This window comes from Fringilla coelebs (assembly GCF_963513975.1).
Source record: "Fringilla coelebs genome assembly, chromosome: 2".
NCBI lineage: Eukaryota > Metazoa > Chordata > Aves > Passeriformes > Fringillidae > Fringilla > Fringilla coelebs.
Genome location: NC_140029.1, coordinates 18790013 through 18814905, shown reverse-complemented (window position 1 = coordinate 18814905; position 24893 = coordinate 18790013). Strand labels below are relative to the sequence as shown.

General features: G+C 41.1%; 2 protein-coding genes across 6 annotated transcripts; both read left to right on the top strand.

Moving 5' to 3' along the window:
- Positions 1 to 1218: 1218 nt before the first annotated feature.
- On the top strand, positions 1219 to 7212 carry TCEANC (transcription elongation factor A N-terminal and central domain containing). 3 transcript variants are annotated; one of them, XM_084227122.1, is made up of 2 exons: positions 1219 to 1337; positions 5918 to 7212. In XM_084227122.1, the coding sequence occupies exon 2, from the start codon at positions 5926 to 5928 to the stop codon at positions 7006 to 7008; it is 1083 nt and encodes a 360-aa protein (XP_084083248.1). In that variant the 5' UTR covers positions 1219 to 1337; positions 5918 to 5925; the 3' UTR covers positions 7009 to 7212. The 3 variants fall into 3 exon arrangements, with proteins under 3 accessions (XP_084083248.1, XP_084083246.1, XP_084083247.1); XM_084227120.1 differs by lacking the exon at positions 1219 to 1337 and adding an exon at positions 1362 to 1533; XM_084227121.1 differs by lacking the exon at positions 1219 to 1337 and adding an exon at positions 1594 to 1663.
- Positions 7213 to 12795: 5583 nt separating this feature from the next.
- RAB9A (RAB9A, member RAS oncogene family) lies at positions 12796 to 22055 on the top strand. 3 transcript variants are annotated; one of them, XM_084226905.1, is made up of 3 exons: positions 12796 to 12952; positions 16200 to 16287; positions 20979 to 22055. In XM_084226905.1, the coding sequence occupies exon 3, from the start codon at positions 21013 to 21015 to the stop codon at positions 21616 to 21618; it is 606 nt and encodes a 201-aa protein (XP_084083031.1). In that variant the 5' UTR covers positions 12796 to 12952; positions 16200 to 16287; positions 20979 to 21012; the 3' UTR covers positions 21619 to 22055. The 3 variants fall into 3 exon arrangements, with proteins under 3 accessions (XP_084083031.1, XP_084083033.1, XP_084083032.1); XM_084226906.1 differs by lacking the exon at positions 12796 to 12952 and adding an exon at positions 12982 to 13329; XM_084226907.1 differs by lacking the exon at positions 16200 to 16287.
- The last annotated feature ends 2838 nt before the right edge of the window (positions 22056 to 24893 follow it).

Below are 24893 nucleotides of genomic sequence, written 5' to 3'. Positions count from 1 at the left end.
GCTGTAGAGCCAAAATTCTGGAAGTAGTAATCTCTTAAAAAATAATTTTGAACACCTATGTGAACTACATGAAAGAGGAAATACATGTGAAAGAGGAAAGCACTACAACAAAGGCAATGAAAAATACCTTTACTTTGACTGAACTACATTTACTGCATAATCAGACATGTCCAGCAGACTTCATCATATCAAAAAGCTGTAACCTTGAGAAATTTTGTATTTATTTTCTTTAACTCTGTGTATACCAATAGCTCAGTTTAGTATCCAAAAGATTAGATGGTTATATCAAAAGTAACACAATACTATATTGAAACAGGAAGTTTTACAGCTTGTTATTGTTGTTACTGTTCTGTGTTAGCCTTAGGTCTGATACTCATTTACCTTGTGTGTCACACTGCCTTTCCAAGCCATGTTTGCTCGAGAAGGACCATATCACGACTGAAGTTAAAAGTTTAAAATCACATGAATTTCACTTACTTTTCATTCATTTTAGGGCTAAGAGGAGCGTGGTGGGGCTCTCCCAGCCACGCAGAGAGATACCAAAGGAAGGCCATGCCCTGCACAGGGGCCACAGGGCAGCATCATGGGGTTCCTTTCGCCCCATAGCCACGTTATGTGCCGGATCCATGCCCAAAACAGCCGTCAGCCTCCGTGGAAACTGTGCTCTCACACCTGAGGCTGCATGGGACACAAAGTTATTCCCACGGCTGCTGCCCTTTCGGGAGTGTTTTCACCCTGCGGCAGCCCTGGGGACAGCACAGGAGCCCGCGGGGAATACACATCGCACAGCAGAATCACAGGATCAGTCTGCTTGGAAAAGACCTCCGAGATCAGCCAGTCCAACCCCGGAGCCAACCCCACCCTGTGAGCACTGAGGGCCACGTCCAGATTCTCCTTAACACCTCCAGGGACCGTAACTGCCACCTGCCTGGGCAGTCCATTCCAGCATATCATCACTCTTTCTGTGAAGAAATTCTTCCTAATGTATAACTAAACCTCTCCTGGCACAGCTTGAGGTGATATCCTCTCATCCTGTCACTAGTTGCGCGGGAGAAGAGGCCGATCCACAGCTGGCTACAATCTCCTGTCAGGCGGTTGTAGCCAGTGATAAGGTCACCCCTAAGCCTCCTTTTCTCTCGGCTAAACAACCCCCACTCCCTCGGCCGCTCCTCATCGGACATACGCTCCCAACCCTGCTCCGGACACGCTCCAGCACCTCAGCGCCCACCCTGGAGTGAGGCGCCCAGAAGTGGGCACAGTAGTCGAGGCGGCCTCAGCGGTGCCGAGTACAGGGGAAGAATCGCTTCCCTAGTCCTGCCGGCCGCACTGGTACAACGGTACGCGGTTCTGGTATTCCTGGTACAACGGGACGTGGTTTCTCCGCTGCGCCCGCAGCAGAGCTGCCCAAGCCCGCGTCCGCCAGCGCCCCGGCAGCGGCGGGAGCAGCGCGCAGCCGCCTGGGACGCCGCCGCGCGGAGATGGCGGCGGAGCAGGAAGCGGGCGGGCGGCGCCATGTCGGGCCCCGCTGCGGAGGTGAGGGCGCCGGCTCGGCGGCCGGGGCACGGGGGGTGCGGGAGCAGCGCTGCGTGTTTCGCCGGGGGCAGCAGGAGTGCGGCTTCCTCGCCTCAGTAGTGCCCGGGGAGCCGCCGTCCTTGCCTTGGCGGTGAGGTCAGGGGAGAGTCGCAGAGGGCACGAACGGCCCAGCTGCTCCGCAGCCCTGCTTTGCCCTTCAGCGCGGTGCAAGCCCCGGCTGGCCCTCGGCACCGAGGGGAACGGGGCGCAGCGGGAACAGCGCTCTGAGAAGCGGGGGTTTGGTAGGTAGGGCTGTGCTTGCTTTTCCTCCTGCCCCGGCTTTGTACAAGATAAGGTGTAAAGCAAAGACAACGCATTTATCCCAAATACTTTTGGAGAGGGCAGTGTTTTTCCCGGGGATGGAATTTGCACTTAGCAGGAAGCATCTCGGGCTGGGTTGGGGTTTTTTTTTGTTTGTTTTTTGGTTTGTCTTACTTAGTCATTTTACTGTTTAAAAACATTCTGATTCAACTTGGCATTATTACAGGATGGCCATATTTTAAACCTTAGGTAGCCTGATGTTTTGGGGTTTTTTTTGGAAGCAAACTGGCTTACAAGGTTTTTATTGATTGTCATCATTTATTCTTGTACACACAAGTGGCTCATTATACTGTGCAGTCAGAGTGAGAGCTCATAATGATTTGGCAAGAAAGTGCCTCATCAGCACAGCATTACCGAGTCTCATTGTGAATATCGAGCCTTGTAACCTTCAGTGTAGCTTGGAATTCAAACTGATGTTCTCATGCATATTTGGAAAGTCATGGCGGTTAGGTGAAGTCCCTGCTGACTGGAAAAAGGGAAATGTCACCTCCATTTTTAAAAATGAGAGAAAGATAGATTCAGATGGGTGAGGCTCACCTCTGTGCCTAGGAAGAGCCTCCTGGAAGATGTTCTAAGGTACAGAAGAGACAAGGAGGTTAATTCAAGGTAGCCAGCATGGCTTTACTAATGGCAAATCATGCCTCACCAATCTGGTGGCATTCTATGATGGAGTGACAACAGGATTGACAAGGGAAGACTGACAAAAGTCATCAGTAGACTTCTCTAATGCCTTTATTATAGTCCCACATGACATCCTTATCGCCAGATTGGAGAGACGTGGATTTTGGTGGATGGACTCATTCATATTCAATGGATAAGGAGTTGCTGGATGGGTGCAGCCAGGGAGTTGTGGTCAGTGGCTCTGTGTCCAGCTAGAGGCTGATGGTGAGTGGTGTCCCTCAGGATGCTCATGGGACTGGTGCCCTTTAATATTTTCATCAGTGACATGGGCAGTGGGATCAGTGCACCCTCAGGAAGTTTGCAGATGACACCACAGCAGGACAGGATGCCATCCAGGGGGTCCTGGACAAACTTGAGGGGTCGGGCCCACGAGCACCTCCTGAGGTTCAACAAGCCTGAGTCAGGGCAATCCCAGACATGAGCACAGACTGGGACAAGAAGTCACTGAGAGCAGCCCTGCAGAGAAGGACTTGGGGGTTCCTGTGGATGAAGAGCTGGACATGAGCCAGCAGTGTGCGCTTGCAGCCCAGAAGGTCAGTGGCCCCCTGGGCTGCATCCAAAGCAGCCCAGCCAGCAGGACAAGGGAGGGGATTCTCCCCCTCTACTTTGCCCTCATGAGGCCCCACTGGGAGCGCTGCATCCAGCACCAGAAAAACATGGACTTGTTAGAGCAGGTCCAAAGGAGGACCACAAAGATGCTCAGAGAGCTGAAGCACCTCTCCCATGAAGAAGACAGATTGAGAGATCTGAACTTGGTCAGCCTGGAGAATAGGAGGCTTTGAGGAGGCCGTACTGTGGCCTTCCAGTACCTTAGGGTGTTTATTAAAAGGAGAGAGAAGGACTTTTTATATGGGTAGATAGTGCCAGACCAAATGTCAATGGATTTAAAGAGGGCAGGTTTATATTACATGTTTGGAAGAGATTCTTTATGCAGAGGGTGGTGAGGCACTAGAACAGGTTACCCAGAGAAGTTGTGGCTGCCACATCCTTGGGCCTATTCAAGGCCACGTTCGATGGGTCTCTGAGCAACCAAGTCTAGGAAATGGCATCCCTGCCCTTTGCAGGGAGGTTGGAACTAGGTGTTCTTTAAGGTCCCTTCCAGCCTGAACCATTCTGTAATTCTGTCATTGCTAAACTGAAATGCCGTGTGCAGTTGTGGGAGCGTTGAGGATGTTTGTTTTCTGCTGTACAAAATTGTGACACTATCATTTGTTTGTTCTTTTTCTTACAGCTCCACCTTAACAAAGATGCGTGATTCATTTCATAACTTAAGAAAAAAACTACTCATTCTCAAATTTCTTGTCTGTTAGAATTAGGAAGACAGCTGAACAGTGCTGAGTTTGATTCAGTTAATTTTATAAATATTTGCTCAGCAGAATTTGTCAAATTGCATTAAATCAGGTAGATAAGCAGTCAAATTCCAAATTTTAAAAAAAAAGAGCTCAGTGTACAGACAATAACTGGATAAGGGATATATTCTTTCCCTCCTGTCTGTATCCTAGCATCTATGGATTCTGCACAGTTTGTTTGCCAAAATTAGGCAAATATGTACCTTTAAAATGTGAAGTCTCCTGAAGTTCATAGCATAATTATTTTATCTTTTTTCTCCACAGTCTGGAGTTTTTCATGCATGTTTCAAAAGATTCCATGGGTTTGCTATGCCACAGCTCCCTCAAGTGGTAGAATAATTTTCCATTTGGAATTGTAGCTTGATTTCTGTGACACATTTGCATTCCCTTCAAAAGGTTTTGGGGCTTCTCCCAACTTACTGTTCTGTCTGATTTATAACAGAAACATCAGAGTTCAAAGAACAGGAGTCTGATCAGGGAAGAACTCAGGCTTGCTATACTTGGGTTCCCAGTGAGCTGTGGCTAGAAAATACACTGCGGTATTACCACGACATCAGTAATTTCAAGTTTCTCCCTCTCGGTATTCTGGAGACAGGGAACTGTTCTTGCTTTGTGATGTGTCTCCTACATGACAAAGCTCTTCTTTCTGTTCACAGCCTCTGTCTTCCTGTAGCAGAACAGAGGAGTGAATGCTCTGACATTCTTTTTTAGCAGAGGGCTCGTCTTAAGTATGTAAAAACTGCATCCTGTTTCTCTGAGTTTGAAACTTCTTGAGTAATAAATTGGTTTCTGAAATCGCCATTATTGAGGTTTTGCAGGGCTTCAAAATGTAAGACAAGAGTGTTTAAAGACAGCTTAAGGAAATGCTCAGAACATTTACTATGGAGGAGGGGTTGGTTCTGTTCCTATAGAAAAAAATGAAGTCTTATCCTCTCTGTCCTATTCTTTTGTGGAGCTCTGAAGTCCTAGCTAAAGTTTGAACTTGTTTCGGTCATGTAAAAGAGAAGTTATCTGGTATAGGTCATAGAAACATCAGTGTGCAAATTACCCAGCTGTATCTCTTGTCCCTTCTCTACCCCTGTTGTCAGGGGTTTTCATCATGGAAACAATAATCTTGTAAGAAATCAGCTTATGACTTCTTCCCATAGGGATGTGTGTAGCTAGCCTCGTCTCTGTCAGGCAGAGGAGTTTTTCTGGAGTAGAATCAGGATGGATGCAGTTTCAGACAAAAAACTGATTTCATGCATAAACTTAGATTAACTGCAGAAATGAAGAGCACAACATAACACACAATTCATTTCTGCATTCTACATTTAATTCTCCTTTTCAGCAAGAAGAATAATAATGTTAGGAATGTAAAATTATTTTTTGCATGCAAATTTGCAATAACAATGCACTGAACATTTTTTGATCAAAGGGCTTAATGAAAAGGAATCAAAAGGAAATACTATTGAAACCATGAGATTTTGCATTCTGAAAATCCCATTTGATTTTCCTTTATGTGTGAGAATATATGGGAGCATGCTTTAATAATGCTACAGCTGCAAGAAAATATAGAGGGATCTGTCTTTAACCTTTAAGAATTTTCAAAATTTGTAGATGTCAGTGTTTTGAAACACTGCAGATGTCATTGTTTTTGAGCTGCCCCATCTTGATAATCCATCTGTAATATGATGCCAGTGCTAGTATTAGCTAGCACTGTGAGGGGAAGAGCAACAGTGGGACCTCAGGTAAAAGTCATGACACTGACTTTCTTCTCTGATAGCTCTAAGGAGAAACTTCTGAAAGAGATGATCTCTTTTATAGCAAGTGAAAAGTTGAGGGTCATGTAGGAACCAGAATGGTGTTTTTAAGAAAATGGTAGAAAACCCAGTGATATATACAAATAAAATAGTGTAAAATAGCATAAAATGAAAAGAAGACCTTGTGTGAATATACAGAAGATGAATTAATGTTGTAACTGCACGAAAGATGATCTTTTTGTTTGTTTCCAGGTTTAAAAATGTCTGATCTAAAAGATATTGTACACAGAACCCATTGTATTGAAACACTGCTGTCTGAGAACAATTTGCAAGATATTGAGGATCATCTTAAAGAACTTGCAGATGTTGATATGACTGTGGAATATCTTCAGGGAACAGAAGTTACCAAGGCTGTATATAGAGTACTCAAGAGCTGCCCTTCAGGAGAGTTAAAAAAGAAAGCAAAGCAGTTATTGTCACGGTGGAAAACACTTTACAAGAATAACTGTGCTCAGTCAATGCAAGTTAAAAAGTCAGTTTCTGTGTATGTGAAAGAAGAAATTGAGCATCTCAGTGTAGTTCCTAGAGAGCAGTTGCTGTCTGAAGGACCATGTCAGCAGGAGGCGTTAGATGGTACTAGTTCCAACACTTTGGTCCCATCACAAACTGTTAAAAATGTGGTACATAACAATGCAGAAGTCAGTATTAATCAGCATTCTTCTTTTGAGGAACAACACACTGTTCATGAAGATTCTAAATCTGTTGTTAGCGAAGCAAGCCTGCAGCAGGACCTGATGAGAGCTCTAAGGTGTAAATGTGTGGATCTTCTTTTCAAAGCTTTGATTGGTTCTGCCAAAGATGAAGAAGAAACTGTTAAATGGCTAGAGTTAGCTAAAGAAATTGAAGAACATATTTTTGCTCTTCATGCTAAAAATGATAAAAAGTATAAAAATTGTATCAGAAGTAAAATCTCTAACCTAAAGAACCCTAAAAGTTGCCACTTAAAGCATAACCTTTTTTTGGGAACTTTGAGCCCAAAGGCTTTTGCTGAGATGACAGTGATGGAAATGGCCAGTGATGAACTGAAACAGCTTAGGGCTCTGTACACAAAATCATCTGTTCAGGAACATCAGCTTCCGCAGGTGATAAATGGAACACAGACAAACAAAATAAAGTGCAGACGCTGTGAAAAATTTGATTGCACTGTCACTATGATTGCCAGAGGAACTCTTTTTCTTCCAGCTTGGGTGCGAAACACAAATCCAGACGAACAAATGTTGACGTACGTTATTTGTAATGAATGTGGAGAACAGTGGTATCACAGCAGATGGATTTGTTTGTAATGCTGTCCCTCTATAATAAAGGGCTTGGAAATGTGTATGACAACTTACCTCTGTTGAAACTCTGTAATTTTAAATTCTGTGCTGATATTGTGTGGGTGCTGCCACTAAAAACTGCAAAATCAGTTTTAAAAAACTGTTGATGTATTTTTAAAGATGGCTTGACTGGATCTTGCATGTTTTTAAATAATGTAAATATGTAAAGAAATAAAGGGTAAAAGGAAAAAAATGGTTACACTGTATCTGAGTGGCATGTTTGCTAGTGAATCCATTAAAATTATTCCAAGTGCTGAGTTTTTTCCTGAAGGAATGGGATACTTGGAAATTTTTTTAACTTCAGGAGGAGTTCTTTCCTGGAACATAAGTTTCATTTACAATAAACAAACTGTTTCTAAAACTGTGTTTCACATACTTATGTGCATTGCAGAATGTTCAGCATGGATTCACTCCTTACTTAACTTCTTGCAAGCATTAGATTATTAAGCTGATTTGAGAGGTGATTTCTCAAAGGGAAAAAAGAAACTAAAAGTAGAGCGTTAAAGGGGGTAGAAAGCAGCTAGCAAATGAAAGCAAGAATGAGATTCTGCTTTAGTGGTTTTAGCTATTAGAAGGAAAACAGGACTTGTGACAGTCTATCAGTATGCAGGCTGGATTTATAATGTAAGATGGTGTGTCCTGCTACTACAAAGAAATTAATGCAGGATCCGACAATTATTTCAGCACATACTGAAATATTACATCATTTAATGTAATATTATCTAAATATATTATTGGATGTCTGTTTATTTCATAAATAAAATTAATAGGAGTGATATCCTCTCTGGAACTGGGACATCTGTCCTAAACTGAGAAAATTAATGTTTCAATGTGGCACACCTTACCCACAAACAATGAATAGAAGGAAAACCAATAGCTGAAGTTTTTATGCATATTTTTGTTCCAGAGTCAACATGATTCTCACTCATCATTCACTAGAAGTACTTACTTTAAAAAAGAAAAAAATCTCACTAAAGTAAGTGACCTGTATCTTTTACACATGCACAACAGGCATTTAGCACTTCAAAGTGAAAAAATATCAGCAGAGCAGAGAAACCTGCTTAGTATTTGCTGGAGGAATTGAGGACTGTTCTGTGCGCATATGACTGTGACACAGCTGAGGCTGGTCAGCTCCTTTGGGCTGAGCTGCATGACCTCTCAGAGAAAGGAGTTGGAGGCATGAGATGAGAAAATAGGTATTGGTGAGCTCAATGCCAGCCAGGACTGAAAGACAGGCCTTTATCTGTATATGGGGAAATTTATGTGTAACCTTACATTGCAAAGAGACACCTAAAGTATTCTACTGAAAAAAAAAATAGAAAAATCTTCCTATTCTGTGAAGGGTTAACAATTACCTTTCAGCAACATTAATTAGATTTTTAACATGTAAAAATGTGGTTTTGGGGAGTGCACTGATGTAAAACACACATTAAAGCTTTAGGCCAGACCCCCAGTGTTCAGCTGTGTAACCAAGGAGTTACTATGTGGCCTTCCTTCCCAGCCCTTACTTGTGTGCTGGAATTGATACTTATGAGTAGTCCTGCTTAAGTGGCAGTACTTTTGTGTAAAGTATTATTGTTAGCTTCCAGTGAAACTACAGGAAAGCCAACACTCCTGTGTTAGTGGATCACAGCAAGCACAGGATAGTGTGCAGTCATTTTGAAGGTCATGGTCCTGTTGAGGAGAGCTTTATGACAGCATTGTGCTGTGTCAGAACACCATGTAGCAGAAGACTTTATTTTAGCTCTGAACAATTTCTGCCTGCAGTTGGTTTTGAAGCCATTCCAGTAATGTACAGCTCATCCAAGTTTTATCTTGGCAAAGGGAAATATTACGAGGCATGGAGGGTCTTTCTGACAGAATATATTTCAAGAGTAAAATTTGTATCTGTAACACTGGCTACATTTGGGATGTAATATGTAACATAATTTTCTTTTGAACTGCCCATCACTAAATGTGTAACTGTGCAGGCTTAAAATATTTGGCTGGCTAAGATTATATGCTGTATTATATGCTTTGTCTCAAGATGTCTTTAAAAAGCCAATTTGCAACTACATAGTGTGTACAACAGCAGGAGGATGTAGATCACTGGAGTGCAGGAAGTAGAGTCCAGAAACAAAAGAAAAGCTTTGAAAAATGAGATTCTTTTATATTGTTGAAGGGTTTTTTTTTTTTTTCAGTTGATTCAGGGTGAGAAAAAGATCTCTGGACTTTTTTTAGCAGAGACCATTAATTTGGGTATGATAATTAGCATGTCTGTGCTGCTACTCCTACGAGAAGTGTGTCTGTAGAGGTGATCCCCACAAACATAGGACAAATATATGCTGAACAAGGCTAAAGTCTATATTTGTCTCCATGGGGTTTTCCAGAAATGCTGTAAATTCAACTCCTTGAATCCTGTGATTTAACAGCAGCAATAAAGTCTAAAGCATAAATTGCTCTCAAAGATTAAGCAGCCTGTAGCTGCAGAACTTGTGATACATATCTTAAGAAGATGAGAGCTGAATTAACAATGAATTTCACACAATTTTCAATGTAAAAGCAAAGACACTATTCTATATCTGAAGTGCTCTATTAATTGTAGTCAATGTTGCTCCCTTAACACCAGTAACAAAACTCCTTCTGGTTCTCGGAAATCCCCTGCCAGACCCACTTCCATCTGTTCTGTTGAGTGCCTTTTTTATCTCTGTCATATCCCTCTTACTGTTCACTTTTTAGGGAGGTATTCAGCTGCCATTTGTTATTTATAACTCTTTCCTCTTTTCAAAAGGAAAAGGAAATTTTTGCTGTTTATTTTTCATTTAAAGTGTATTTCTTTCCATCTGCTGTGCTATCTACATTTGCTACTAAAGCAAAGAACTGCAGCTCTTTAAACAAAAAACAGCTCTTTTTTTGTGCCAAGAAGGAAAGTTAGCTGGTAACAGGCTGTGGTTAAGGAGCAAATATTACAGTCCTTCAGGGAATCTTCAGGGTGTAGCGGTCCAATTCACTGACTGCCTGGAAGATAAGGAAAGAAACAAGAGCACTTTGATAATTTCTTGGATTGCTTGGGAGCTGGCTTGCATTCTGGTATTAAGAGAGCCATAAATGACTTCATATCCCCTTATTTTGTGCTGTTGTAATTCAGCCAAGAAGTGACAAAGTCATGTTTTACTGAGGCCATGTCATCACTTGCCAGGATGGGACATACTCTCCTTGCCAGCTACAGATAGTAACAAGTATTATTCACAAGCTCTTATTATAAGAGAGCTTTGCTGATACAGAACTTCCTCCTACTCACAAAAAGTTGCCCTTTATTTGCCATTGGAGGTTTTTTGTGCTGTTCTCTGTGACATGGCATAATAACATGAATACACCTCTGTGAACCAATCCCTGAAGTGCAAAGTCAGCTTTCAGATGAAGGTGCATGTGAGGGAGCAGCAAGGGTGGGTTGCTGCACAGAGGGGGGCGAGCCAGGGGAGGATGGTGGGTGACAAGGCATGCAAGGACTGTGGCTTCAGTTGTAAGGGTCACTGTCTGGCAGCACCCAAAGAAGAGCTAGGCAGGTCTAGTGACAATGATCTGCCAAAACTCCAGTGAGAGCTGGGCAGGTCTGGGGACATGCTGTCGGACAGAGATTGGTGCACAAGGTGGGGTGCAGGAACGGGGCCACCAGGCTTGTACAGTGCCGGAGCCAAAATGGGGCTCTTGCCGGCAGTGGGATTCTGTCTCCACCAGCACTGCCCCAGCCCTGCTCCCCACCACTAGGACAGTCAAACAGGATTAAAGAGGGCCAAGTACAAGATGCTGTACCAAGGGTCAGGGCAACCCCTGATGTCAATACAGGCTGTGAGTTGAAAGGATTGACAAAAGCCCTGAGGAGAAGGACTTGAGAGTGCTGGTGGGTCAGAGGCTGGACATGAGCTGGCAATGTGAACTTGCAGCCCAGAAAGAATCAAAAGCAACATGAGCAGCAGGTTGAGGGAAGTGGTTCTGCTCCTCTACTTTGTGCTCATTAGACTCCACCTGCAGTCCTGAATCCAGCTCTGGGGTCTCCAGCACGGGAAGAACATGGACCTGTTGGAGCAGGTCCAGAGGAGGCCGCCAAGATGATCAGAGGGTTAGAGCACCTCCTCCATGGGGGAAAGGATGAGACAGCAAGGGTGGTTCAGCATGGAGAAGAGAAGACTGTGAAGACCTCATTGAAGCCTTATAGGACCTATAAAGGGGTTTATACGAAAGATGGGGACAGACATTTTAGCAGGGCCTGTTCCAGTAGGATGAAAAAGGAGCACAGATCCAGACTGGACAGACTGACTATATTCAGGCTAGGAATTAATTTTTTTTACAAGCAAGGGTGATGAAACCTTATAACAGGTTGCCCAGGTTGATGGTGGCAGGGCTCTGAGTAATCTGATCTAGTTGAAGATGTCCCTGCTCATTGCAGGATGATAGGACTAGATGACGTTTAAAGGTCCCCTTCCAAGCCAAACTATCCTGCAATTCTAGATTTCCTCACATGTATCCAATGTGTTTCAAAACAAAATCCAGTGTTGTTTCAAAACAAAAACATGGTAGCTTCTCCCCAAAAGATATTAAGTGCAAAATAGAGTAATTATTTTCTCCATTTCTAAATGCAGCTTTTTCTTCTGTATAAATCATAAAATAGTGATTTATAACTGATAAGAGCTTATATACCTTAGAATTACCACAATTTAAAGTCCACTTTCCTACCCCTCCTGACTTGCTTGTCTTTTAGTCTAGAATTGGATGAAAGCAGATTCCAGGGAAAAAGCACTTAAAAATTTTTGAAGTCCAGCTTTGTTAGATAAAAGTGGGTCTGGTATCATCAGATTTGCCTCTAGCATGGCCTGCCTTTTAATAATCTCCTGTCAGTAGGAGACATCTCCTTTTGATGATACTGAGATCTTGTTTTCCATTCCTTGGGCCATGTTGATGTCTGATCCAAAACAAGACAACTCTACAAGTGGCAATTCCAGTCTGGTTGCATCTGCCTTATGATCAGAAGCATGTGATGACTGCTTGAGCAAATGGGTGTACTTATGCTTGTCATCACCTATTCCTCCTGATGGTGTGGGAACCTCTTTAATTTTTTTTGGTTTTTTTAATTTTAATTATACTTTGCCCTTGTGGGGAGGTTGTAAAGACACAGAAAGACTCTTATCACTGTCTCCTTTAGCTTTTTTTTTTCATTTGATCTTGTTTTAACAGTCAAGTTGGTGTTATTCTGAATTACTGCAGGAAAAAAATGTGCCTGGCCACTTTTTTAAAGTAGCATGCTTTGTATTTCGATGAATTCTTCATTGATACTTTAAATGTTTCTGCTTGTAACGTGAAGCTGCCTTACAATTGTGAGTTTGCATACCTAGGCCCCTTAGTGTGGAGCACAGTGAGACTACTGCCTTTCATAAATCACTCTGACCGGCAAACGCTTTATAAAGGCATTTTCGGCCTTAATAATGCAGGGCACTCTAGAGCAAGTAAAAGTGTTATCTTTTCCTGTGGAACGCTGCCAGACGGCGCACGATAGTGCTCGATGGGAGATAGCCCTCGATGGGCCTTTCCGGCGCTGCTGTGGCTGTAGGCACAGTATGTCCGGCTGTCCGTCTGTCCCGCTGTCCTGCTGTCCCGCACCTTTCCGCCGCTCCGGGCCCTGCAGCTCCCCCCATTCCCGTCGGGGCGGGGCGGGGCCCCCACCAGTGGGCGGGCATGGATCACGTGACTATCAGCCCCGCCCCCGGCCTGTCCGCCATGTTGGTTCCTTCCGCAGCGCCCGGCGGCGGTGGCGCAGCCCGGGACCGGGACCGGCGGAAGGAGCGGCGGCAATTCCCTTCCCGCGGGCAGGGATCGGCCTTCCCAGCGCGCCCGGGAGCGGCGACAGTTCCTTTCCCGCCGCCTGGAGCCGAGTCAGGTTGCGTTATTTTCCTTTCACTTGTTGGCGCGTTCCCCGCTCGCTTCCCCGCCGCTGTCCGGGATCCCAGGCGCGCTCCCCGGTGTTGCCTAGCGCAGCCTCCAGGGAGCGGGAGGACAGCCCCGGCCGGGCCCGCGGTGGGAGGGGGCCCCGGGCGCTCCCCGGGGCCGGTGCGGGTGGCGGGGAATGTGGCGTGATCCGGATCCCGTGACTCCGGGGCAGGCGGTGGCTCCTTTGGGAAGCGGCTCCAGCTGCTGTGTGGCCGGTCGCCGACCCCGGAGCACTTCCTCACGTCTGAGAGACACCGCTGGTCTGCCAGGCTGAAACTCGGCTTCATATGTGTGTCCTCAACACGTTTCAGATTGGGAACAGAATAAGTATTGAAGCTCCTTTTCTCTGCTTTTTCTCTCGTTGCTGTGTGCTTGGAGCGGGCTGCCCAGGGAGGTGATGGAGTCCCTGGAGGTGTTTGGGGGAAGGCTGGACGTGGCACTCAGTCCGCGGGCTGCTTCACAGGGAGGTGTTCGGCCCTAGGTTGGTCTCGGTGATCTTGAGGTCTTTTCCAACCCGGTGGATTCGGTGTGGAGAGGGGCCGCCTGCCCAGCCCGCCCTTGGCTTTCAGTTCTCCTTTTCTGAAGCAGTGGCTCGGCTCAGCCGCTCTGCGGGGCCGGGGGAGTTCCCCGTGGCCGCAGGTGGCTCTGCGGGCTCAGGTGTGGGCAGGGATAGGGATGGGCCAGGGCTGGGAATCGCTTACGTCTGCGTGCTTAATGGGCTGCTCTCGGCCTAAGTAAATCCGTGTTACAGGTAACTTGTTCAAAACAATTTAGTGGATAACAGCATAGTGCAAGAAAAATAGTTTTAAAAACCTCCATTAGCGCCTTTACATATAAGTAGACACATGGAGAGCATTTAAGTTTTATTAACTTGGGTGGGAAGTTAATAAAAGTTAAGTGGGAAGTTAAGTAGGGAACGTCTCTGCTAAGTTTTGTTCAGGAATTGAAATGCTTGTCTGCAGATAGCCGTCATGCAGCCTCCCATCCTACGTGTTGTTTTCCTTCTTGTCCATAATAATTTACAGCTACCCTAAATAAGCATGTGGGTTTTATTTGTCTTTACTTTTAACGTGTTGTGCAACACTGAAGTTGTCAGTGCTAGCTTTTTTTAGAGCAAGGGTAGCTATGTGTGACTGGGGTTTATTTCAAAGTGTTTTTCCATTACTTTTAGTAGCTTTGTAGGTAACAAGCTGTAATGGCAAACTGGAGGGAGAGCACACATACCAAAAATAAATACAAAACATTTTTTTCTTAGCACTTTTATTTTCAGAGAAATCTAATCAAAGGATGATACAGCTTTATCTGTGTTTCATACCAACATCAAATTTATAATGAACAGTTAATTTTCTCTGTCTTCATTCAGATTGTATGGAGCTTTCTTTGCTGTCTTAATCTTAGTAAAGCCTTTTCCATGAAGTTAAAAAGAGACAGTGGGTATTAAAAAAAAACCCAAACCAAAACACCTGCTCTGGCAGTCCTTGTTTTACTTTTGAGTGCTCAAACACCATCAGTTTCCTTAAATTGAAAATAAGTGTGAAAAAAGAATTGCAGAGGGTCAAGTAAGATATTAAATTTCAAGCTTTGTTTTATTTTGTGTCAAGTTAGTAATAAATTATGGGAAACAGGTCTTCCAGCTCCTTAGGATTGGAATTTTACATAAATATTTCACAATGGATAAAAACTTCCCAGCAAAAAGGCTTGGAAGAAGTCCTTAGGGTTTGTTGGTTTTTGTTTTGTTTTTTTTTTTTTTTTTTTTTTTTTAATAGTGTTCGTTCTCCCCTATGTTTTGTTTTTGTTTTCCTTCTGAGCAGAGCAGACAAGTGTGTTGGCCTGGTACAGTGTAACCCACTTAATGCCTTAGGGACGGGCTTTTGTCACAAGAGTTACACTGGGAAGAATATGAATGTACAAGGTAGCCTTGAACCAATAGAGGCTGCTATTACTAAGATTCCCTGAAGGAAAAGGGAAACTAATGCAAGGGAGAAAGATGAGCACATTTGGGCAGAAATAATTGCTGGATAAGTTATTGAAAGAGTGGAAGCAGTAATAGAGAACTAGGTTGCAAGGAGAATGTCAAATAGCTCAGGCATTGTTAGCAGTGTTGGACCATGAGCAGCAGGCAGCACTGAAGGGTGTCTTGAAGTTGGCTGAAAGTAATAGAGCATTTAAGCTGGAAGATGTTTAACTGTGAACTGCTAAGAAATGTCAACTCTGATTAAATTGGGATAAATAAGTTTGCTCATTTTACTTGAATTTGGGGAATGAGGTTGGAGGTGAAGGTTAGGCTTATGCAAGATTAAACTGCAGAGATAAAAATGTAGGTATTTCTCCTGACAAATTTTGTTAATTGACTTAGTGTCTAGCTAGAAGTTAGAATAAATGAGGAGATTCTGGCAGTAGGTGCTGAAATGATTTAATGATCCAAGGGTTATGGGAACTTCACAATTCCTTCCCTTGGCCACTGGATCTTTCATAGCCCTGGGTCATGCCAGGCAACTGTTTGAACTAGTGTCCTGAGCTTCAAAGGAGTGAAAACCTTACAAAGAAAGCCCCAAATAAAACTTTTTTGGTATCTAAATGAGTGGCAACAGCTGAATGGCAGTTCATTTTGGGTTGTGTTCATATAAGAAATTGCAAGTAAGTTCTAGTGATATTCTGGTGCTATATCAAGGCTGCTTACAACTAGAGGCAATTTCAAATAGTCTGTGTTTTCTTTTGGATAGATGTTTAATAATTTGCTGACAGGTTATCTTCATAGTGCAGTGGTGTAATCACAGATACAGGAAGGAAGACTTAGGAGGAGATTAGGACTTTGGTAAGTCAAGCTGTGTGACTGAAGGGCTGGCTTTGAGGCAGCTGACAAGTGACTGTCAGTAAAGGGGTGTTCCTGATCCACAGCTCTTACGTCAATGCCCCATGGAGGGGAGGGTCAGTTTGGAGACTGACTAATGTCTCTGCTTGTAACACATTCAAAAGTACAAAGCCTGTAGCATCTTGGCTTCATATCAGGTTGTTTTCCTTTGAACTGAGAAAGAAGTCTTTCAAGGTCAAAAATGTTTGTGGCCTCTTATGCACTAAAAAAGTATTCTTCTGCCACTTAATTGACCAGGGTACAAACCACTACCTCCCAAATATAAGAATAAGGATTGACTAAGGGGAGAAAAGTGAGAAAACATGCTTCTGTCCTTTCTTTTCAGATTTTTGGAAACTTGCAGATCTGCTATAGGCAACAAGTTTAACCACTGTAGTGATTGAGGGCTGAGAAATGTAAATCTTCCACAAACAGTAAGTGTTGAAAAGTATGTCGTTTTGGATTCTGACCTTTCTGCTGTAACTCTTGTAGTTCTTGGGAGTTCTTTTCAGACCTTTCACAGAGAAGCAATTAATGTCATTCTTTGATGGGCTGCTGTAACTAACAAACTACGTTTTCTATGCTAGCCTGGCAATTATTGTCAAATGCTTTTGTTTCTGTGAGAAAACCCCAACTGCTAATGAGGGAGGGAGTTTACATTTCTATGGAAAGGCACACCACTGCAAGTATTTTTTCAGTCAAAATACTTGCAGTGGTGTGCCTTTTTAAACTTCTAATCTGATACTAGTAGCTTAATAAAATACAGTGGCTTAGTAAATAAAATTGTGAATAAGCTTCAAAACTGAAATGGATGTGCTTATATGTGTAAATTTGAGGATAGGAAGTTGTGAAACATGGTCAGTATTATGCTCATATAACTGGTAATTCTGTTTGTCCATAACTTTAGTGTCTTTTAAGTCAAAGATGGCCCCTTTTTGGCTGATGGCATATTAGATTGTAAATAAACTTGATTGCTTACATGATGGGAACAAACTTGAGTCTGTTTTACATTTAACAGCTTTAGTTAAAGGACAGTGTACTACATATCCTCAAGAAAACCTTTAGGTTTAGTCTTGGTTTTGTATAACAGGTGGTTTACCAGTGACCACTGAATGACAGTGATAGCTGAAACAAATTTTCTCGCCCGTTTCCAAGTTAGAAAGTAAATACCAGTGGAGAAGCAATTGTCTAGAAATTGGAAGTACCCCTTACATCTGTTTCTTCAAAAATGCTGAGGCAGTTCAGTGGTGTGGCAGTATTACAATACATCCAGGGTTTGGGGCCCTATTAAAAATGGGGAGTGGAGGTGAGATTTCAGTTGCTATGTGTGGTTTTTTGTTTGGGTTTTTAAATGGTGTGCTGAAGTGGCTGGTATCAGCATGGGGAAAATGAAACTAAATAGATCCAATTGCCTTGATTTGCTTAATATTTTACATGGGGTTTGCAGCTTGCTGACATAGGGGCAATGCAGTTACTGTGTTGGCTAGCACTGCTTTTCCTTAGAACTTGAGTTCAGCATTTGTCTTCAACCTTCAGTACACTGGTGTGAGAGTGTCCTCCTTATCTATGATATTATTTTTATAGTAAAAGGACAAATTCCTAGACTTGAGTTCACATGTTGCTGCTATGGTTTTCTAGACCAAGAATCTTACTTTTCTATAGTGCTGCCTCAGTACCTATACAAGAGAGGTATTTGCACTCAAAATAAAGACAGACATTAAGCTGACATATGGAAGTAACACAATCTAGATGGATAGAGTGGACAAGGCAGTGGTTTCCTTAAGCTTTGCAGGATTGGGTTTTGTAATGCAAACTGATTTTTCTGAGGTTGCTTAGCTGTTTGTTTTTCGTTGTGACAGCAAATATTTGCACTAATAGTGGAAATATTTGACTTACAATTCATTTTACTGTTTAAAAGGGACATCCTGAAAGACAACAATTAATTTACTTTTTTGTGTTATGGTATATGTTCATGTCATAGATTACTTTTAGTAGAAATCATTCCCTGCTTCTAACAGGAATATTGAAGTCAGTTATTTAAGCACTGTAATCCTTTTAAGTTAGGGGAAGCAATTCAGAAATGGTTATCAAAATGAACCGGAGTAGGGCTGCTTTTTATTTGCTCTATCTTTGAATATTGAAATGATTGAAGAACATGAGAAAAATTATTCTTGATACAGGCCCTTTATCTACTAGGTTGAGATTACTTTTACATTAACTGTGTAGCTCACTAAGAAATAACTATAGCAAACAGTTCCATGTAATTCTATACTGCCTTGTGATTCCTGATGCTGATTAAAACAACCACATGCACATTAGGAATTAAGCTTTTGTTTTGTTTTCAGATGATGAATGATGATTAAGACTGAAAAATTGACGTAGGAAATTTTCAGAAACATCATATCATATGTTAACCATCCCTTCCAAAAACACTGTCAAAATGCACATTATACAGATAAATTTTATAATAGGAGAAATAATATTAATTCTTGTAGTGTTTTAAGTATTTTATCATTGTATTGTTTGTTGGAGTGTTAAGGCTTCATGACTTTAGAAAAAACAACTACAAAAATTGAGTTCTTTAAAAATCTTAACTTATTTAAAGATGCACAATCAGAAAATAAATGCAGCAGTCCTCTGTTCTGAAAAATACCACTCTGATTCAGCAGATACTCTAAATCACATTATCAGTTGTGGCTGCAGATTAGTCCCTTATACAGTAATAAAACTATAGATGTATAAAGTCTTAGCTGCTTTCAGACAAAAATACTTATTAATATTTTCAAATATGCTTCTTTAGTGCTTCAGATACAGCTTGTCAGCATCTCTTTAAATTATTGAATATATATACCATTATTTTGAATTAAAAACTTTATAGAAACTTAATTCTAGCCTAGCATGGCGGCTGCGGAAACTGAATGTCCTGAAAAGCCACATGGTCCTGCAACATCACGGAAGACTCTTTCTGTAGCTTTTGTGTGAAAGGACCGGTTTGGTCCACTTGTGGTTGGTCTGTAATGCTCTGCCCAGTAAAACTAATTTTATGGTCATCAGTCTCTTCGACCTCACTGGAATGGCCCACATAGTTGAAATTGTGCAAATTAACTTTGCAGGTCCTAGATGCACAAAGTAGTAGATACTGTTAACACTTTCTTTACATGTATTTTGTTTAAAATGTGGCTTTGTGGACAATTTCATGATAATAACTGCCATTGATAAAAATGCAGATGCTAAAGAAACGAGTGCATAGTACCAGTCAGAACTACTTAAGCCAGTTATTTATGCACATTGTGTTTTTTCACGGAACTTGCGATTTCTGCAGGACTGAAAAAATAAATTAAAACTTGTTCCCTGCACTGGTAGGGAAGAACAGGAGAACATTCAGTACCCTCTGTTCCCATGAAAGCATTATTTATTAAGAAGCAATTCCTGTCTATTGATGTAGAAACTGGAGACATAAATAAATACACTGGACCATTTTCAGAGTTAAGCATACACCTGCAACTCTTACCCCAGTGCTCTAATGAGGCTTTTCATGTGCACTAAAATATATGTGTTCATAACCTGAGCCATAGCCATTATCCTGTAGCTCTCTGAAGGGTAAATGAACTACCTTATTGTAGCTTCTAAGAAGTTTTATCATCATACAAATCTGTACAGAATTAAGGTTTTATAAACATTGTTGTTAATTATGCAGTATGAATGAATTAAATTACTTGCTCTGAAAAAAATTTTAATGGAAGCAGTCAGTTCCTTGTATTTTGACTTTTTTTGTGTTGAGGCTTCAAACTACTCCTTTTGTCCTACTATAGATTGTGTCTAGCAAGCAAATATTCAAAGATGGAAAGTCACTGATAAAAAAAAAAATTCCTGAAATTTCTTGCTCCTACTGTAGGCCTTGATTGTAAGGCAGCACAGAGTCATGAGACTCTCACACCAGCTTGTATCAGGTACTAATTCTACAGCCACACTGTGGGTGATGTATATGCCAGTAATGCTAATTACAACTAGCAAGACCACATTCCTTCCTTCAAAGAAAGAGAGGGACTAGGCAACTTATGACCCATTTCCATTTTAAATAGATGCTATTTTCAGAGAAGCCTGTTAGGGCTGAAACCCAGACTGTCAGGTAGGTTTAGGAACACAGTTCTCATACAGAAACTTCAATTTGGGCTTGATAAAATGAAACTTTACCCCCAAGCAATTAAAACATCATTTTACAGTATTAGATGACACTACAGTTGTGAGGACAAAGGTTGGGTACAAAGCACTAATAAACAAACTAATGTGCTAAAGGATTTTTTTTTATTATTTCTTTTTAAGTCTAACAGTTAAAAAGCCTTCTTTGGTGTTGCTAATTTGCCATCCCCATGCTGGCAGCCCAACTATTCACTACCACTTCCAGAATTTTTGACAGTTTTACTATGGGAAATTGACACCTCCTAACTGAACTGTCATTGTAGGCTGGGGCTTGGTATGTGGCATTTTGAATATCATTGAAGTAGTAACAACAAATTTTATTTTGTGGTAATTTTAACAGTATTCCATTCATCAATGCTGTTCTGCAAAGAGTAAACTCTAAACTATTGAATGCTTCTCTAATGACAGCATTTGCATTAGTTCCATAGATAACTGTGTTCCTAGTGCTTTGGTATAAAAAGTAACTTTGGTAATAAAATACAGCACTGAAGTGACTAGTTCAAGGCACATGCTCTATAAAATTCACTCTGCTTTTTTCCATGAACCTTTTCCAGTGAACATAAATGAATTATAGCACTTGTTAAATATGCTATAATTGTTGATGTGATACCCCTTCAGTACAAAGGAGGAGTGGTTTGAAGGATTTAGGGGGTTTAAAATAGCTCTAAGTGACAGACCAGTAATTTACGCAGCATACTGCTTAGATGCAGACTGCTGTCTGTGGAAGAGACACCTCTTTAATTTGATATTCTTGAGTGGGTACTCTTACTAGAGTGTATCTACACTTCTCCTGTTTAGTGGAGTCCTGTTTTTGTACATGAAACTTGATGTTGGTGGAATTTAAAACACATTCTAGATATTTATGTGTGCAAAATTTGGTGCTCACAACTATTTTCCTTTTTAATGATTTCCTTAATCTTTTCAGGTCTAGGAAAACAGGAGGATCTTTTCCCGTAACAATGGCAGCAAAATCATCACTCCTTAAAGTAATACTGCTAGGAGATGGTGGAGTTGGGAAGAGTTCCCTCATGAACAGATACGTCACCAACAAGTTCGATGCACAGCTGTTTCATACAATAGGTGTGGAATTCTTAAATAAAGAGTTGGAAGTGGATGGACATTTTGTTACAATGCAGATATGGGACACAGCAGGTCAGGAACGGTTTAGGAGCTTGCGGACTCCTTTCTATAGAGGTTCTGACTGTTGCCTGCTAACCTTCAGTGTGGATGACTCTCAAAGCTTCCAAAACCTAAGCAACTGGAAGAAAGAATTCATTTATTATGCAGATGTCAAGGAGCCTGAAAGTTTTCCATTTGTGATTCTGGGTAACAAAGTTGATATTGATGAAAGGCAAGTATCTACAGAAGAAGCCCAAGACTGGTGCAGGAATAATGGCAACCATCCCTATTTTGAAACCAGTGCAAAAGATGCCACTAATGTTGCAGCAGCCTTTGAAGAAGCTGTTAGAAGAGTTCTAGCCTCTGAAGATAGATCAGATCACTTTATTCAAACAGATACAGTAAACCTTCATCGGAAACCGAAGCCCAGCTCATCTTGTTGTTGACTTAAATTTCTTTTTGCCAAATTACTGTTGACTAGCTTGCTCTGTAAAAGAATGGGGAAGGTGTAGTAGATAGAATAACAAATGGGTTTCACTCTATTATTAAAATTGTAATATTCTGCTGCTTTCATGGGGGAGAAAAAGCAAAATCTCCATTCAGAGTGACCCGTTATTGAATTGGTGATGCTTTCTGTTTAGGAAGACATCAAGGAAAAAATAATTTAAGAATATAATTTGCCAACTTTATTCAATTGATAAATACTTTGAATATAATTAAAACTTGAAAGTTCTAGAAGCACTACTTTGGAGAAGCTGTTCTGGAATTCAGGCACAAAGATACTTTTATATGTGTATATTTTTATGAAATTGGCATTCCACTTTTGTTTCATTAGATGTCAGTTTCTTAACAATGCTAGATATTAAACTTCAGTCTCACTACATTCCTTTTGCTGTGAGTGGTACTTCATCTCTAATGTGGTTATTATAAGTTAATATAAATTACGTCCAGGTCTTCTAATTGCCTAATGTTGCTGTAATTTGTGTAAGTTTGTAAGTAGGAAGTAAATTCCCTACGTGTTTAATGTCCATTTTCTCCCATATACTATTCTAATGCTGCACTAATTTTTCCAGTGGTTTAATGCAAAATACTGATCATTTTTAAAATTAATGTGTGTCCTTGCCTTAAGTCCATTCTGGCATGTTTCTGATCAATAAGGTAGAAAATTGAGTAACTGAAATATAACTATTTTTTGAAAAAGAAATGCTTTATTCAGTCAGCTTTAATAGCACTTGAAAGGATCCACATTGTGAGAGTTTTTTAGGAAAACTTGTGTACAGCCTTAGAAGTTCCAAACTTCTTGTTCCTGTTAACCTGAGCTATGAATGTGTTTACTTGTAATATCTGCACTGTGATATTAAGGAATGGCAATACGTAGAGAACTCAGGAAGCTCTTGACTTAAAGTAGATTTGACAGCTTTCAGCCCTAATACAGGTATATAACTATAGATAGTATTTGAGCTGAATTTGATCATTATTAAAATTGCTATTTTAGGATATGGAGTTGCACCTTTAAGAGATAATATCTTTTGTATTACTGAATTCATTTCATAATTATGAACCAGAGCAAAATCTGTATTTCTTGGATAGTTTTTTGCAGTCAGGCAGACAAAACTACAGGTGTTTTTGAGTCTTTCAGCTGCAGTTTAAGTGCTAGAATACTTGCATGAGAAATGGTTATTGGCTCTCAGAGTAACCACTGTCCTTGTAATAGCAAAATTGCTAGTGCACTTGCAATTGCTTCCATCTGTAATTGACGGCTAACAGGCACACATGTGCACGTGGTCTGAAAGAGGAAGTCTGATGCTGCAGGACAGGCCATATTATTCACTAAACAATTGCTTTCTGTACAGAAACTTTTTTGTTTCAATGGAAAAGCCTTTCTTGAGAGTACATTACCAGCAAGCACTTTATCTTAAAAGTATCTGATCAATCTGTACCAGGTGTAATTATTTGGAAGTAAAGCTTGCAAAAACAAACCCTTCTTGTTGCTCTTAGTACACTTTTCTGAATGTATTTTATTCTTGCTCGAACCTGTTCAGGACAACTTTAGTCTGCAGAACTGCTAGTTCTGCTTAAAACATCCATCTTTTTATCTTTTGTGCATTCCTAAGTCTGATTCATCATTGCAGTCCTGCATCTACACCAACAGAACTGTGTTTTAAAGTTCCATCCCTGAGCAGTTAAATATAGGTTGAACTGCTACTTATGTGTAATTTCTAGTCAATGAATGAAAAGATCTGTGAAGAAAATCTTTGCTCTCTCATCCTAAGATTAAGAGGGATTTAGCTAAAAGCTTTAGAAATTAAGATTGCTTGTGTTAGGGGCTACTAAATTAGTGACATGGAATTGTTGTAAAACCACTGCCTTATAACTTAAAGCTTCCGTTAACATTCATTTTAGCTGAGATTAAGGCTGGAACAAAACAGGAGCGGAAGTTACTGTTACTAGAGTACTACAGATACCATTCAAGTAAGTTTGCTAAAAGGGAAAAATGAAGGATGAGAATCACTGTTGTCTTTCTTCTGTGCAGGAATCTGTGTTTTCCCATCTGTCCCTTTCCATTTCACATCATGGTTACCAAGCCTCCATCTCAGAAATAGGTTTAATAAAGTTAAAACGTAATCCCACAGAAGTGTATTGCTCATGCCCTGGCAGCTGCTAGCTGCTGTACCACAACTGTACACTAATCACAAAAGTGGCCAGTAAAGATAAACAGGAGTGTACATGCTTAGTAAATATGACAGTATAGGAATTAGGCTTAGGTCAGGAATTGGTCTCAGAGAGAAACTACTTAGTGCCTACAGAATCAAAAATCTTTTGGCAAGCACTTATAGGTGACAGGTATAAAATCATAATGCTTAATAATAAACATTAATTTCTGTACTTTTTAAAAGCTAGGTATCATTCCATATGGATGTAAGGTAGGCATTTATGGCTTATGTTTCAATTCACTGATTTGTTTCAAGAGCAAACACACCTCAAATATTACAGGGTCCTGTTAGCAGTATGTGGAGCTCTGTAGATTGACAGGGCATACTGTGTAACGTATGCAAAGTTCCAGTGTCCTTTAAAATGAGGAAAAAAACCCAGTTGTGGCAGGTTGGTGGGACTGCTGAAAGCTGTGCTTGTTAGAGAGCAGAATGGGAAGGGGTAGAAGAAGCTACCTGGGATAGCTGACAGCTCATGTCACAACAAACTGTATCAATGCTTGCATAAGCTGCTGTAACAGCTGCTCCATACCTCAAATGGATCTTACTTTAAGTCACCTGACAGGTTACCTAAACAGTAATAGAACCTTGTAGAAAGTGGAGTCTGAGTTGCATTTCCAGCCCGGATTTACAAAGGTTGATTCATGTTAGCTTGTGCTAATGTTCATCTCCTTATGCTTGATTTTTGAATGACTTAGGATAATTCTAGTTCCTTTAACTCATAAATTTTTTATTGCCTTTATTGCATAATGCAGATTATCTCTGTTTTCTTGTACTGCAACAGACTTTATTTTGAATTCTTACTCTTAAGCCCCTGAGAGGGTAGGAACGTAATCCTTGCAAAGGAGGTGTCTTTTCACTGAGAAACTGTTCACTGAAGCGTGCTGGAACTGCAGCCTTCAGGCCTAGAGCAGATTTGTGACTTTAGCTGACCACAAGATAATTTTCACCCATCACTTCAGCTAGTGGTCTTTCAGCTGACTGAGAAGAATCACAAACTAAAGCATAAA